We start from the raw sequence: 14,631 nt of genomic DNA, 5'->3' as shown, positions 1-14,631 counted from the left end.
ATTTTTGAAGGCAGGACGAATTGATCTCTGCGAGTACATAATATCAGATGGCGCCAAAACCAGGGTTTTCATTGCTATTAATGGATATGTAATTCCTGGAAAAAAAAACACAAAAATGGAAAATTTTTGACCCAAAATTGTCACCATTGTTGAATATATACAGAAACCATTACGTCACACCAAGCTCAGTTAATTCAATACAGGTCTAATATTAAAGAACCTTAGTGAGCGCGCTCACATACCCCATGTCCCCACATTGTCATTGGAGAAATAAAATAAGTGCAAGGGAAAAAAAAATGTATCAGAAAAAAAAATTGAATCATAATTTCCTGTCAATATGCACATCTTCATAGTATGTCCTTATTATCTACACAGTTTCATGAAATTCTGTTGTGTGGTTTGAGAGGAGTTGCGATGACAAAAGGTTGCAGTAGTATATTGAGCAAATAAGTTCAAAGGGGCGTAACTCCTGGAAAAAAAATTGAATCGTTATTTTCTGACGATATGCACATCTACGTAGTATGTCCTTATTATCTGAAAAGGTTTCATGAAATTCTGTTGTGTGGTTTGAGAGGAGTTGCGATGACAAAAGGTTGCAGTAGTATATTGGTCAAATAAGTTCAAAGGGGCGTAACTCCTGGAAAAAAATTGAATCGTAATTTCAAGGCTTGTCGATATGCACATCTACGTAGTATGTCCTTATTATCTGAAAAGGTTTCATGAAATTCTGTTGTGTGGTTTGAGAGGAGTTGCGATGACAAAAGGTTGCAGTAGTATATTGGGCAAATAAGTTCAAAGGGGCGTAACTCCTGGGAAAAAAATTGAATCGTAATTTCCTGTCGATATGCACATCTACGTAGTATGTCCTTATTATCTGAAAAGGTTTCATGAAATTCTGTTGTGTGGTTTGAGAGGAGTTGCGATGACAAAAGGTTGCAGTAGTATATTGGGCAAATAAGTTCAAAGGGGCGTAACTCCTGGAAAAAAATTGAATCGTAATTTCCTGTCGATATGCACATCTACGTAGTATGTCCTTATTATCTGAAAAGGTTTCATGAAATTTTGTTGTGTGGTTTGAGAGGAATAGCGATGACAAACTGTTGCAGTAGTACATTAAAGTAAATAAGTTCAAAGGGGCGTAACTCCTAGAAAAAAGAATTGAATCGTAATTTCCTGTCGATATGCACAACTACATAGTATGTCCTTATTATCTAAAAAGGTTTCGTGAAATTCTGTTGTGTGGTTTGAGAGGAGTTGCGATGACAAGAAACAAGACTGACGGACTGACGGACGGACAGACAGACGGACGGACGGACGGGTCAAAACATTATACTCTCCGCAACTCGTTGCGTGGGGTATAATAACATAACTAAGATGATAAAAAATTTTGGTTCCAGATTTTTTTTAAATTTCTTCTTTCAGTATGCATTGTTCTCGTGATAAAAGTCACATAAATTAATATTCCCAGGAGAACTAGTTCATGATTCCATATGCTATACGAAAGACTATAGGGTTAACTTCTGTTGTGGATTTACATGAATTATAAGAAACGGTATTGCTGCAAAATTATTACAATTTAATAATAAAAGATTTGAGAAATTTTTATGAGCTGATTCAGAAGTTGATTGCGATATATATGACACAGTTTTGTATCCTAATTTTGAAAAATAAACTTTTTCTATCTAGAAACCATGCGGTAAAAAATTCTAGTGTAAAAATTTTCAACAAAAAAGTACTATCATCATCAACACAAAATAAAGCTTTACTTCCGATGTAACTTTATATTTGATTTTATTTTTAAAACTTTTTATTCATGTGTATGGACCACTATGGTGTGGACGAATACTAAAAATTCAAAATCCATGCAGAAACATAGCTGTGCCGTTTACCGTCGTTACTTACTTTTTACACACGTACATTGTACTTAAGAATGTCACGTCACAATATTGTTAAAACCCAAAAGTGCCCCGTGGAAAGTACACACATGCATTATTTATACTGTGAATGAAAGAGTTTTAAAATGCCCAGTTCTGCCAACTTTTAATAATGCAAATGCGTGAGATTTGGCCAAAATCGTAAAGATCAAAGAGAAAAACAATAGATCAAAGGAAAATGCCGCCAAATAAGCATGAAAATGCGCGAGTAAATGCGTGAGACTTGGCAGCCCTGAATGACTGATGGAAAATAAATTAAAAAGGGAAAATTGATTCGACTAAAGTTTTAAAAAATATTTAATAGAAGTATGAGGCAAGAGAAAATTAAAATAAAAAAATTAAGAAGTGTATACGCTTTTCGAAAAGATCCAATACCAAATTCAACCTACATTCTTTTATAATTATAAAGATATTTTATAAGTTTAAAATCCGAAATTACAGGATTGTTACCAAATTTGACAAAAAAAAACATTGGCTATACATAAACCTACAAACACATACATGTTTATACGAATAGTAACATTTTTGCACTATGAAATTCCCAAAAGGTACCTCAAGTTCATTGTTGACAAACATAAAAATGTGTACCCGGTTCTGATTTTTGTAGGTAAAATTTGCATGCCATGTCACATTGTGTAATTGTGTGCGCGCGGCCTTCTGTGTATACATCTGATTTTGGAAGATAAAATTTGCATAACATGTGAAATTGTGTGTGCGCGGTCTCCTGGGGATCTGATTTGACCATATGGAAATAAAATTATTGTCCAGTCGTTGTATCATGACATCCATCAGTATGCAGTATGCAATATTTATCGTGTTTAATATTATATAAAAAGATAAATTAATCTCATTATATAATGCCAACATTCTAAATATTGATCGTAAAAATGAACTCACCTCTGCAAAGAGTCCAACTTCAGTTTAAACTACACTTGTCAGATTCTGAATTACAGCAGATCACAGCAGGCGTGAAATACCACGTGTTGATTTTGTCGAAAAAGTGGAATGTTAAATCAGTGAGGCAACTGCACGAACTATATAGCGCGGTTTTTAGACAAATGTTATTTTGTATTACAATGTATCACAAATTATTTTTAAAATTGTATTAAGTCGAATATAAACGTAAAAGACGTTTGATTGAATTTTGAGCTGCAATAGTCTCTCTAGCTGGAGGTTAACTCGATCAATTTTAAAGGAGGCGCTACATAATTAATGATCGCTTGAAATTGTACCTTGACAATTTATGTTATCAAGTACCAACAACTTAAATAATTAAGGGTGATACACTACCTATTAAAGTGTATTGAAGTAAATAATGAAAAATTCTTGAACATTTACGGATATTTTAACTCTTTATTTTACGAATATTTTTTTCAATCAAAGACAGATCAGTGAACTTGATCGATCCTTTTTTTTAGTTTTCACTTGAACAATTAAAAAAAAAAGTTTTCAAACAGATAACCATACACCAACAAGCTATAAAAAACATTCCTGCATATCAGAAAAAAAAAATATGTGACAATCTTTATATCCATGCAAGCGTACCGTGATATTGGAAAAAAGAGGCGAAAGCATAATTTATAAGTGGAAGAGAGACTGATAATACATTGGCAAAAAAAAAAAAAACGAAAACGGAAGAAAAAACAAGCAGTAGCATACATAACACTACTTAGAAAACTAAAGACTGAGCAACACGAACCCCACCAAAAACCAGGGGTGATCTCATGTGCTCCGACAGGATAAACTTTCGTATTTTTTTTCTTCTTTTAGAAGTAATTAAAGTATACTAAATGATAAGTGCATATGTTATGTTTGCACTACTGGTAAATTCTTAGTTTGATATTACCATAGATATAATAGCCATAGATAAAGTACTCAGAATATTGCTTACTTAAATGTTTCATTTATTTTTATTTTCTGTGTTGAAAGTCTGTGTAAAAAGAATGGGGGATAGCCTAAAAATAACATGTTTTTTTTTTAATATTTTTGTGATACTTACATTAAATCTGAATATGAGAAGTAAAATATCAATAATGAAATTTAAAAGCTGTAATATACGTGAATTACACTGAAAATGAAAACGAAACTTTCAAATTCAATATGTCTTCTTAAAGGTAAAATTATAGAGTATCAGGTAAAACAGTAATAGTAGGGCCAACATGACCATCCGTCTTTAAATTTGCCTTGCACTATTAATGCGGTCAATGTAAGAAATCTAACTGTACATATAGTATATAGGGACCAATATAACACTGTATGAAGGTAAGACTTCAGTTGAGTAATTTAATCGTGGCTTCAAAAAATATTTATGATAGGTATGTTGTAATCCATTGACGAGGTGTCAAACAATATCTTTTATGTGTGTAAATCACTTAAAATAAACTTCATGAGTTCAATGTAAATAACCAAACATACATTCTTTTCTTAGTCTGCTTATGATGTCTTTACACTAAATCCGTTGAATGTGCACTGATTAATACCTTAGTCTATGAGAACATTATTTATTTATTAGTTGTTTAATATTGAGTTTTAACTATAGCTTTCAGTAGTGAGAGTGCTCTTAGATCGGTACTTAATGTATTTTTTCTTTATGATAGTTGTATTTTGTCTGTAAAATGTCAGTTGTATTTTATGCTTCATGCCAATCTGACGAGCCAAGTCACTTCCAACTGATTTACAGTTTGTTCTTATGTTGTGCTGTTACACCACTGTCCCAGGTTATGAGGGTTGAGCGCTCACAAACATGCCACATTAAATTATTTCACATTTTTTCAATAAAATAAGCTTATTTAAAGTCGGCAAGATCATTAAAAATACATGTCGGTGTCTTTTATAGCTGGCTGACATTGTATGGTTTTTGGCTCATTACTGAAGGTCGTACGATGACCTAAAGTTGCTTAAATCCACGCCACTTGGATTCTGATGGATAATTGTCTAATTGGCAATCATACCACAGCTCCTGTTTTATATACAATCCAACTGTGTCTATATGATGAGTTTATTTATTCTATACACTTCCTAAAGAGAACATCCTGGACAAGCATATAAGTCTCTTATATGTTCATCGGGAGTTTAAAATTCAAGCGCCCGAAGGGGGGTCTCATTGGGGGGGGGGGGGGGGGGGGGGTTCTGATCCCGGATCCCGCTTACTGTTTTGTCAGATTCCCGTATCCCGCTTACGCTATGTACGTAAGCAATTCTCATTTTTTTGTAATTTCCCGTGTCCCGCTAGACTTCATTTCCCGTTTTCACGGCACAATAATTTGACTTTCACGTGTCACGCTTACAAAAAATCGGCAATCCCGGGTCACGCTTAGACCCCAATGAGACCCACCCGAAGCGCTTTTCTGGATTTACCTTCTCCTGGAATGCTTAAAGCCGAATATTTGAAATAATACATCAACTTTGCCTGAGGGAGTTGAAACCTTAGTTTCTTCTAATAATAGAGAAATGATAAACGGACAATTTTAGAAAGATTTGTTATAAATCATGTCAGCCTACTGAGCTGATGATACTTTCGGGGATTGATATATAGTCCAATAGCAGCCATTTTAATTCTAACTCTTTCCCACAGTGTCCTTATCATGTAAGTGTCTTTACAGACGGCATTTTATTGTCAAGTATAGGCCAAGTATTCCGCAAAAGCTCTTTCCAAACTTCTAAAATATAATCAATCATCAATGAAAAGCGGCTGGGATTCAGAACAACTGTGAAATGAGGTCGTGTAAATCTAATGTGGATTCCTTTTTAAGTTCAAGGATTTAATAGAATACGCACAATCAAAGGACTTCTTCGCAGGCAAAACTATTCAATTAAGGTGGTACATAACACTACAGGGAGATAACTCTGTAAAAATCAGTTGAACGTTTTAATCACGTAATATTAAGGTTCGCAATGATCAAAATTAGTGTTTGACAAACTGCTATATATCCAATGAAATTTTTCCGATAAAGTGTGTGGTTCAATTTTTTGGAAATTATTATATTTTTGTCAAAGGGTCAAAGTAAATATTTTGTAAAAATTTTATGAAAATTAAACGAGCCAAATTAACTTTAGTCAAGGTGTTTGGTACCACCTTAAGGTAATAATCGTGACCTTTTTCTGTCAATTTTTGGGTCCTAGCTCACCCTGCTTTCAATTAAATTCCACCAGGACTTCAATGGTCTCAGTTTGTTGTCTTGACGTTAAACACATATCTTCCATTTTATGTATAAATTCAATTTGAAGTACAATATTATAAAATTCAGTACAAATGTATATTAAAAGACCATAAACTTGTTGATTAGCCTGTGGCCTGACAATACAGTTTATGTAGGAATTTATTCATTTAGCTTTTGGGTTATTCTGATATAATTTAATTTTGTATGTAACGCGTCTTCTGATTGGCTGACGTTGTTTTGTTTATCAGCTCATTGACATAATTTTGTCATGTGACCTTGACGTCATCAACGTTTTTTCATGGTTTACTCCGGTTTACAATGGAATTTAGAATTAAATTATAAGAAATGACTGTAATATTTTTCTGTCTATTCGAAATAACATAAAAAATGTGGTGCACACTTTAAAATAACCCGCTACGCGGGTTATTCAGTGTGCACCACATTTTTGATGTTATTTCTTCATAGACAGAAAAAATATTACAGTCATTCCTTAAATGTCATTAGATCTCCAAACGTATTGAATAAACTATCTTGAACAACTTCTCTTTTCGGAAAGGTATAGATTATCATGATTTCTGGGTATAGCCATGCGCAATATGAGATTTGGCGAGTGAGCCCGGATTTGTGTCAAATGGGTTATATTTGGCCTTATGTTTTTGTTATAGCCTAGTTATCTATTATAATTGATTTGATTTGAGTGCATTTTTTCTTGATTCAAGACATACATGTTTTTGATCTTCTGTATATGGATTTATTTCAGCATCTTCCATTTAAAGTGGTTTCAATTGATCTAAAAACTGGTCAAAAGTAATTAGAAGAATCTTCGACAACGAAATAAAGTCAATACAAGAAAAAAGAAATGTTTGTAGATGTAAGACAACACATTTTCGATGAAGAAAACAAAATAAAAAATAAATAAATGTGGATAGTGTCATAATAGCATATCATATAGTTATCAACCAAATGTTATAACTGAAGAACGGTAAAAGTGACGCTACCCAAATTTGAACTTGATCTGAGTTTTGTGGTAATAAGCATTGTGTGTAAGTCTCATAACATTTGGTTGAGGCTAACTTAAGAAGAGAACAGAAACTAAAACAAATTTTCTATTTGTAAACACGCATAACTCTAGAATGGTTGTGTATAAGTTTTATAACATTTGGTTGAGACAAGTTAGAGAACGGAAACGAAAAATTCAGCAATTTTTATGTTTATAAAGGGACAAGAATGGTAAAAGTGTCGCCACCAAATTTCGTACTTAATCTGTATTATGTAATACTAAGCATTGTGTATAAGTTTCATAACATTTGGTTGAGGCAAACTAAAGTTAGAATACGGAAACAAAAAATTTGTACTTGATCTTAGTTTTGTGGTAATGAATATTGTGTATAGGTTTCAAAATGTTTGGTTGGGGCAAACTTAAGTTACAGACTGGAAACTAAAAATTTTGCAATCTTTCGATTTATAAAGGGGCATAACTCAATAATGGTTAAAGTGACACTACCCAAATTCAACTTGATCTGTGTTTTATCAGTGGAAGTCAAAATTAAACATCGCATTGTATAAAGCATTGATTGTAGTTGATTCAACTATAATGATGGAAAAAGGAAGACAACTCCAATTTTAATCAAAGCGCGAAAGCGCTGTAAAGGCAGTTAATTACAGGTTGTGTGTATTTTTAGTCCAGTTATATCATTATCTTGCATAGTACAGTGTACTTATCAGAGGTGGCTTTCAGTATTTAAGATTTAGAGTTCTCTAATGATATTGAACAAGTTATATGAATGTCATATTCTGAGCACTATATGAAGGTGATTGTTCTCACTTGTTTATGAACTAGTGCATTATGTCCAGTTTGTACCTTTTTTATCTATGTTTATAGTCAAATTAGTTATCAGGATTATAATTTAATACGCCAGACGCGCATTTCGTCTACATAAGACTCATCAGTGACGCTCAGATCAAAATAGTTATAAAGCTAAACAAGTACAAAGTTGAAGAGCATTGAGGACCCAAAATTCCAATAAGTTGTGCCAAATACGGCTAAGGTAATCTATTCCTTGGATAAGAAAATCCTTAGTTTTTCGAAAAATTCAAAGTTTTGTAACAGGAAATTTATAAAAATGACCATATAATTGATATTCAAATACTGTTTAAAATAGTTAGGCATTTTCTTTTTAGTAATAAGTAAATGTTATCAACTGTATTTTATTCAACTCTGCAAATGTGGTTTGTTACTGTTAAGTATGGATGATAGTTGTTTCATTGGCAATCATAACACATCTCCTTATTTATATAATGATCTATATTCAACGACCTCAGGTACAAAAAAATGTATGTAACTTAACTATGATGGGAAACCTTTGACTTCTTTCTTTTATATAAACTTTTGATTTGGTACCATAGAACTATGTAGAATAAATGTACATTGCAACATGTCAACTCTTTCAATGACAATACTTTTTTAAGAAACTATAACTCCAAGCAAAATTATATTTCCAAGTTTAAAGTAATTTATGAATGAATAAAGGAGTTCTTAATTAAGAAATAAACTGATTCGCCGAGCGCAGCTGGATACACCCGCAGAGGTCCAACCCTGAACAGTTGGGGCAAAAATGGACACAATATTCAAGCTTGATACAGGTCTGAATTTGGATTGTAATTAAATATTTGACATATTATAGTTTCTGAATAAATGTAGTCAAAGAACTTGAAATCGGTTATATGAATTGAATTTATATTCAATTAAAGATTTCTTGCTGTTGTGCAATACACTGTGCTGTTGCGCAATACTTAATAAATCTGTTGCCAGACTATAAACAAATAAAGTTCAATTTCTTCTCGATGTCATATTTGAAATTTATGAAAATCTATAGGGAGATTACATCAATAGCTATAAATAATTCACCAAAGTTTCATGCGAACTGCTTAAAGCTTTTTTGAGTTGTTGTCCAACAAGAGTGCACACGCTGAAATGTCTCGCCTTCTTTACTAATCACTGATATTATGTTGATAGTCCTTAATATAAAGCTTTATTACAACTGTCACATAAACTTAACATTAACCAAGAAAACTAAACATTGACCAATGAACCATGAAAATGAGGTCAAGGTCAGATGAACCATGCCAGGCAGGCATGTACAGCTAACAATTCTTCCATACAACAAATATAGTTGACCTATTGCTTATAGTTTAAGAAAAACAGACCAAAACACAAAAACTTAACACTGAGCAATGAACTGTGAAAATGAGGTCAAGGTCAAATAAAACCTGCGCAACTGACATATAGATCATAAAATATTACCATACACCAAATATAGTAGACCTATTGCATATAGTATTAGAAAAAAAGACCAAAACTCAAAATCTTAACTTTGACCACTGAACCATGAAAATGAGGTCAAGGTCAAATGAGACCTGCCAGCTAGACATGTACACCTTACAATCATTCCATACACCAAATATAGTAGACCTATTGCATACAGTATAAGAAAAACAGACCAAAACACAAAAACTTAACTATAACCACTGAACCATGAAAATGAGGTCAAGGTCAGATGACACCTGCCAGTTGGACGTGTACGCCTTACAGTCCTTCCATACACCGAATATACTTGACCTATTGCTTATAGTATCTGAGATATGGACTTGACCACCAAAACTTAACCTTGTTCACTGATCCATGAAATGAGGTCGAGGTCAAGTGAAAACTGTCTAACGGGCATGAGGACCTTGCAAGGTACGCACATACCAAATATACTTATCCTACTACTTATAATAAGAGAGAATTTAACATTACAAAAAATGTTAACTTTTTTTTCAAGTAGTCACTGAACCATGAAAATGAGGTCAAGGACATTGGACATGTGGCTGACGGAAACTTCGTAACATGAAGTATCCATATACAAAGTATGAAGCATCCAGGTCTTCCACCTTCTAAAATATAAAGCTTTTAAGAAGTTAGCTAACGCCGTCGCCACATCCCTATCCCTATGTCGAGCTTTCTGCGACAAAAGTCGCAGGCTCGAAAAAAACTGGAAAATCACCCCTTTTTTAATGCATAAAACCCCATAACTCAGAAATGTAAAATCTAAAATTTATAAAATTCTAAAGGGAGCTTACGGATTGATAATTTAGTCTTAGATGCAAGATTTTTTTATCAGTTGTTAGTGGCTTTGAACTAGCTGTCAGTAACTTTGAGTACTCTCAGATCTGTACTTAAGTGTCTTTTTGTTGTTTGGATGTACAACTTCCCGACCACGTCCACTTGTATTTATCCATCTGATGAGTTAAGCCTCTTTCAACTGATTTTTATAGTTCTTTCTTATATTGTACTGTTACACCACTGTCCCAGGTTAGGGGGAGGTTTGGGATCCCGCTAACATGTTTAACCCTGACACATTCTGTATGTACATGTATGTGCCTGTCCCAAGTCAGGAGCCTGTAATTCAGTGGTTGTTGTTTGTTTATGTGTTGCATATTTGTTATATTCGTTCATTTTTTGTACATAAATTAGGCCGTTAGTTTTCTTGTTTAAATTGTTTTACATTGTCATTTCGGGGCCTTTTATAGAGCTCTGATATTGCGGTATGGGCTTTGTTGAAGGCCGTACTGTGAACTATAGCTGTTAATTTCTGTGTAATTTGGTCTCTTGTGGAGAGTTGTCTCATTGTCAATCATACCACATCTTCTTTTTTATATTTACATCAACAGATATAAACAATTCACCAAAGTCAAGGTGAGACAACAAAACTTAGTGGTAAAATCTCTGAAATGTTTTACACGGTACAAGTTTTTCTCATTGTTGGAGATTGTACGGTGACAGTAACACCTGTAACTGCTTAAACCCATTTCTTATGCACTTTAGTTCGATAAACTCACTGAATATCATACCACATCTCCTTATTTTATATGCATTACAATTAACATGTGCATGTAATTATAAATATATATATATCAGAACAAAATTCATTGCGTTACTTTTATTTATGCATCCTTTGGCACAATACAAGTTCTAAAATTACACAACATAGTACAACTAAATGTTATTTCAGATGAAAGTTTTGTTTCAGTTCCATTCATAGGATTTATTAGAATTTTGTATGTTTTGCCAAGTCCAATAATTCGCTCTATGTGCACATGTTAATTGGAGACTTTTCTATCCCGTATAAGAGTTTTGGAACTAATTCGGTTTCTTTTTTTGAAAAAAGTTAGCAAACAAATCTTGCACATTTAAACCTTTGTCTGCCATCACACTGTCACCTGGATCACATAATTGAACTATTCTACATCTTTCAACTATTTCATAGTCACTGGTAGAACCAACATATGCATTAGAGACATAGTTGACTAAACCACCAGGTGTCGAACATACAAGTACTTTCAGTGTTTCTGTTTTTATATGATGAAAAGGTTGCCTGAGCTCTAGGAGCTTTAGGTTTTATCATGGGATATTCTGTGCTGTCAATAATAATCCAAGTCGTAGGAAACTTTAATTTGAAGTTGGATTGTGAAAAATACCTGACTAAACCACTAGATGGCCAAGTGTTAGCCTCACACCACTGTTTAGACATAAAAACAATCCATGTATACACAATATTCTTAACACTAGATTCAATCTAGAATCTAGAAAGTTCAAAGTTGGTTGTATAATGCCTCAATTTCATCAAAGTCATAAAAAAACTGATTTTCAACTGACACCCTATCAATTTGAAAATATATGTATCTCAAACAATGTGCTGCTGGACCAAGTGTGGTCAAAACAAATAAAAATTTAGTATACAACTCTAAACCGGTATAAAAATGCATGGCTGTGTCACGTGTCTTCATTTCAAAATTCTCTGCTGAAAACATAGGCATTGATGGTGTTTGCATAATTCCATCTGTGAAGCTCAACATTAGCTCGGCAGTTGGTGGTGGACAGTCATAAATCCTTTCTGCAGTATGAATGACTTCTTCAGGAAAACCAACTTTACAATCAAAACTTTCCTCTAGATTTCTACTACAATATTCATCAAGTTTAGTTCTTTTGTTTTCACAGGAAACTGCCCTGATTTTTCTTTTTGCGGACGATTCAGTCTCTTGCTTGGTCCAGGAAAATAGGCTGGGAATGGCAGTAGACTTAAGTCTCTGAATGGTGGGTTTGCGCCCTGAAAAAGGTTATAAAACATTAGTTTTTTGATAATTAAATGAACTTCCATTAGCAATGTATACTTTGTATTACCTGGCGAAATATTAACTAGATTTATTCATTACAATCTGGATAAAACTATGTTTGCCTGATTCAATGTATTGTTATGTAAATCCAAAGGACAAACAATGAGAGACTTATGCAACAAACGTACATTGTTTGTACCTAAATAACTATAATATAGATGAGAGCATGTCATTGTTTTGTTCCTGTTAACATTATTGATATTATCCAAGACAGTCTATGAGGCATAGCTTATGCATGAATTATAGTTATCTCGTACCATTGTAAACTCGTACCAATGTCAACTCGTACCACTAAACAAAAACTCGTACCAATGCAAACTCGTACCACTGCTAACTCGTACCACGGTAAATTCATACCATTGTAAACTCGTACCAACTTATTTAAATGCATTAAAATGGTGTTTAATGATGAATATATACTTTAATTTCACTCAATACCTCTTAAGTCTGTAAAATGTATATAATTTGAAATTACAATAACCAATTTGTAGCTAATTTTCCTTTTCTAATTGGATAGAGAAAACCGTGGCAGATTGGCTTTGTTGTCTCCCTTGAATAGACTCTTTTTTAAACTTTTACTGACAACTATTTGATTTAATTTTTAATCATTCCAAATCAGTAACATTGAATAGATTTGGGTATTTTTCTATTGTTTCTAAAAGGAATTTTATTTAATGAAAGAATTTATTGATTGTGTTTTAAAGGTTTAAAATTGTTTATGACCAACAGTTAGAAAGTATGAAATTTATTTTTATACAATATTCAGCACATTTCAGCAGAATATGACCATGCTTATATGATTATACAAGTTGATTAGTTAAAGATAAAAAAAAACAAGTTGATTAGTTAATAATCAACCAATAATCACACAATCAAAGGAATTTAATATATTTATTAGCATGGTAATTAAGAAATTACATTCGTATTTTTGTCTAAGTTTTCATTAAAATCTGGTATAAATTTCAAAGATATTTTAATTTTTTGTATAAAGCTTTAAAAAAAAATAATCATAAAACATTCGTATTTTTGTCTAAGTTTTCATTAAAATCTAGTATAAAATTCAAGTAATTCAACTTTTTTTATTTAGTTTACCAAAAAAAAAAATCATAAAACATTCGTATTTTTGAATATATTTTTAATGGTACGAGTTTGCAGTGGTACGAGTTCTGATTGGTACGACTTCCCAGTGGTATGAGTTTACGTTGGTACGAGTTAACTTTTTTGGTACGAGTTTACGTGGTACGAGTTTACAATGGTACGAGTTAACTTGCTTCCTTATGCATTCCTGTCATTACTACATTAGCATAATTACTGCTAAAATAATTCTCAGTATGATATACCTCTTGTAAGAAATCATTATAATTGTAGCAATCACCAAAAAATCTCAAACAGATCACATTGAATCGTAATCCAAAAAATTATGACGTCTTGAATTAACCACCCCCTTTTATTCTAAAACGATAATTGCGGTTGTAAACAGACTTTGGTTTATTCGCATGGCGATTACATATATAACTATATATTTCAAAAAGAAAATAGAGTTTTACCATGAATAGTTTCCTGCACGTAGTCTTTTTCAGTAAAATGTGCCTTGCAAACAACAGCTGATTGAGATGGACTCCACGATTTCATCGTGTTCTCGTCCAATCTGCGTATGGGCCATGGCGTTGTTCCAACTTTTCCTTCTTTTTAAGTCATTTGGAAATGCATGTCCTCCTCTTAAATGACATCCAGGTACACAACAACAAGTACTTGGCATCGTTAATTAAAAATGTAACTGAAATAGTTGCACAGTGCAGAAACCGGAAGTTGAGGAACAGGATCGGCTACCACGGCGCCACCTATTCAGGAACGATAATTTGCTACTTTATATAACTGCGAAATAACAATAACGTTAGACGGGTTCACGTGCATAAACAGAAATGCGCTTTAAATTGTACAATATAATTCATGTTCAGTCGACCTTTAATTATTATATCAACGACTGAAATGATTTATAAACATATAGATTGCAGATAACACTCGAAATTAACCCGAGCTCTTTCCACACGGAATTCAAATAATTCTAGTTTGTCAATCGGTTGACTGCTTATAATGCAAAATACAAATATATCAAAAGTTTTTAAAACTAACAAAACACAATGATCGTTTCTCTATTTCCCAATGTAAATGAAATGAAACAAAAAACATTTTATATCACAATAAGAAGAGGAGAGAATTCAACATTTCCGGATCTACTTGGAGCCTAACGACCCCCCACGTAGATAAGTTGGATATCGCGGAAGGAAGGATTAACCCGGCAACTAGAAAGGCATTAAAGA

At 33.0% G+C, this 14,631-nt stretch overlaps 2 protein-coding genes across 2 annotated transcripts in view; both read right to left on the bottom strand.

The window, feature by feature from the left end:
• The window catches only part of LOC127739127 (mitochondrial amidoxime-reducing component 1-like), a 28,999-nt gene that overhangs the window by 11,298 nt on the left and 3,070 nt on the right, over nt 1-14,631 (bottom strand). The window lies entirely within an intron of this gene.
• Nucleotides 11,062-14,618, bottom strand: LOC127739131 (uncharacterized). The gene is made up of 2 exons (XM_052250718.1): nt 13,858-14,618; nt 11,062-12,243 (listed from the first exon to the last, which is right to left on the bottom strand). The coding sequence occupies exons 1-2, from the start codon at nt 13,940-13,942 to the stop codon at nt 11,729-11,731; spliced, it is 600 nt and encodes a 199-aa protein (XP_052106678.1). The 5' UTR covers nt 13,943-14,618; the 3' UTR covers nt 11,062-11,728.

This window comes from Mytilus californianus, unplaced genomic scaffold, assembly GCF_021869535.1.
Source record: "Mytilus californianus isolate M0D057914Y unplaced genomic scaffold, xbMytCali1.0.p SCAF_4, whole genome shotgun sequence".
Classification (NCBI taxonomy): domain Eukaryota; kingdom Metazoa; phylum Mollusca; class Bivalvia; order Mytilida; family Mytilidae; genus Mytilus; species Mytilus californianus.
This window is presented reverse-complemented; position numbering and strand designations above follow the sequence as displayed.